This window comes from Gloeophyllum trabeum (genome assembly GCF_000344685.1).
Source record: "Gloeophyllum trabeum ATCC 11539 unplaced genomic scaffold GLOTRscaffold_00015, whole genome shotgun sequence".
Taxonomy (NCBI): Eukaryota; Fungi; Basidiomycota; class Agaricomycetes; order Gloeophyllales; family Gloeophyllaceae; genus Gloeophyllum; species Gloeophyllum trabeum.
Window position 1 is genome coordinate 494,166 of NW_006920424.1, and position 2,482 is coordinate 496,647.

The following is a 2,482-nucleotide window of genomic DNA, read 5'->3' on the forward strand; positions in this document are numbered from 1 at the left end:
ATCGCAGTACCAACTACGGACGAACTGACTTCAGAAGGCTGGGCAAATATTTATATCAAACACGTTTGGTCAAAGCAGGGACTTTCCAAACGAATCACGTCTGATAGAGGATCTCAATCCGTCTCACAATTCATCAAGGATGTGTACAAAAAGCTGGGAATACAAGGAAACCCAAGCATGGCGTATCACCCACAGACCAATGGACAAACTGAGCGAATCAGGAGATCGAAAATTATATAAGAATGTTCATAAATTATCAACAGACCGATTGGCCTGAATGGCTTCCCATCTGCGAATTCATCTACCGCAACAGGGAGCATTCGGCAACAGGATATTCACCTGTTTATTTAACACACGGACATCACCCTTACACTGGAATGGAAACTCGGAAAGAGGCAAAGAGCAAGCAAGCAGATCAATTCATCACAAGAATGAAGAAACTGCAAGAAGAGGCATCGGCCGCTCTCAAACTCACCAAGGAGTACATGAAGGAAAAATAGGACATCAAGAAACAAGAACCGGTAAATTATAATGAAGGGGATAAGGTCTGGCTTGAAGCAATCAACATAAGCACAGATCGACCAAACAAAAAACTTGATGACAAACGATACGGACCATTTGAAATCGTCAAGAAGGTCGGAAACAGTGCCTATAAGGTCAAGTTGCCTAAAGCATGGAAGATCCATCCTGTATTTAACAAAGCACTCCTCACGCTGATAGGCACTAACACACGACAACCCAAAGACCAAAAAGAAATAAATCCTGCATCACCCAGCGGTATGGGTGGAGGTGGTCTAAGGCGAGTGAAGGGTAATATTTAAGTTCGAAGGGAGGGGGGGGAGTAAGACGTTGTAGGGTAGTCCGTAGGAAAACCTGGAAAAATAAACAAAATCTTGAGGCCTGAAACAAACAGTATAGCGATCCTCCGGAGTATTTATCTCTGAAGTCCGCCAGTAGCCCGGGGTGGGGAGTTCCACTGAACCCACACAATAGTCTCTTGCCTACAGATGCTTGGTAAATTTTATACTTTAAATCCGGAGCTTACTAGGATCGATATGCGATGGCGGAGTTATTTAATTTCGACGAGTCAGGCCTATTGGCAAAGCTAGGATCGAATGTAGATGCTAAGTCCGATGCGAAGGGACTTCTAGGGTCGCTGAGATGGTAAATCTGATATGCTGAGAGGGTGAAGTACAAAAAACTTGTCTTTTCTACTATGCTCTATACATTTTTATGCCATTGGAATGGCTTTGCGTCCATCCGGAGTTAAATAACGAATATGCTCCGCAACCCACACAATTATTCAGCCTTTGCCCACCGCTATACCATGTCCCATATGATCCTGCCATGTTTCCATGTGCTCGCCCTAGGTCCTAGAGGTAGCCTCGATGCGTCAATGCTCGCTTGAAGTGCCTCATCACGCAGTGCTGCAGGCTGATCACGTGCGGTTTAGCTCCGGCCGCTTGCTGACTGATACGTTCCGTCCGGCCGTCGATTTATGTCCGCTGACTCAGTCGCTTGACGGCAACGAAGGGGCGTGATGACTGGGGAGTGGTAATAACAATGACTCACTGCGGCGCGGGCCTCCGCCGTTCCCGGAGATAATTAGTCGCGAAGGTATTCTCCCGGGTGACTTTGGAGCGTCTGGCTGCAGAGATAATTCATATTGGTGATCTGCACCTGCCTTTAGGACATTAGAAGGTCCGGAATTAAATCCAGAACCCATTGTCGGTTACTTGTAGCATAAGAAGTTTGACAGGTGGTGTCGAATAAACTTTGGAGGGGATGTACGATGTGTCAAATCCGCAATTTCGGGGGTCAGAAGATCGTTGGGGCTTATCAACGCCCTACTATACGCAAGAATTCCCTAATCAAAAACCGACGCGAACTATTCCCAATATTGTTGCTATCGAAACAAAAGTGGAGAAAATCCTAGATTCAAGAGTACGACGAGGCGGATTACAATATTTAGTATGCTGGGAAAACAAACCAAGATCAGTAGACACGTGGGAACCGCGATCAAGCTTAATTGGGCAATACAAAAGCCTGATTGATGATTTCCATAGACAAAACCCTGACGCGGCAAGGATGCCCACGATCACTGTGCCTGGTGCACTGCGGAACGTGAAATTATCAGAAAAAGAAAAAGAAATCTCATATGACGATGAATGGGACAAATGGACAAGCACCTACGAACGGTGGATGGCCAGAACAAAGAAAGCTACCGATTTACCATCAATGACGCAATCGGAAATAGCCGAATTGTTTTTTGGGACGCATGCTGTCAATCATCATCCATCACAAACCACCATCACACCATGCTCACACTACCGACCTCAGACATCGTCCTATTCATTATACTCGCCACACTAGTCGCCACAATTGCAGGACTCGGTATCACATTTATCATCCTCATCCATCGGCAAAAATCTCGCGACTCCCTTGAAATAATTGGCCAACGCAGACCAAGTCTGGGAGGAAT

At 45.9% G+C, this 2,482-nt stretch overlaps 1 protein-coding gene across 1 annotated transcript; it reads left to right on the forward strand.

The window, feature by feature from the left end:
- Positions 1-1,327: 1,327 nt before the first annotated feature.
- GLOTRDRAFT_132922 (uncharacterized protein) lies at positions 1,328-1,541 on the forward strand (the record flags this gene model as incomplete). Its single annotated transcript, XM_007871820.1, has 2 exons — positions 1,328-1,392; positions 1,454-1,541. The coding sequence occupies 2 exons, from the start codon at positions 1,328-1,330 to the stop codon at positions 1,539-1,541; spliced, it is 153 nt and encodes a 50-aa protein (XP_007870011.1).
- Between the last annotated feature and the right edge of the window lie 941 nt (positions 1,542-2,482).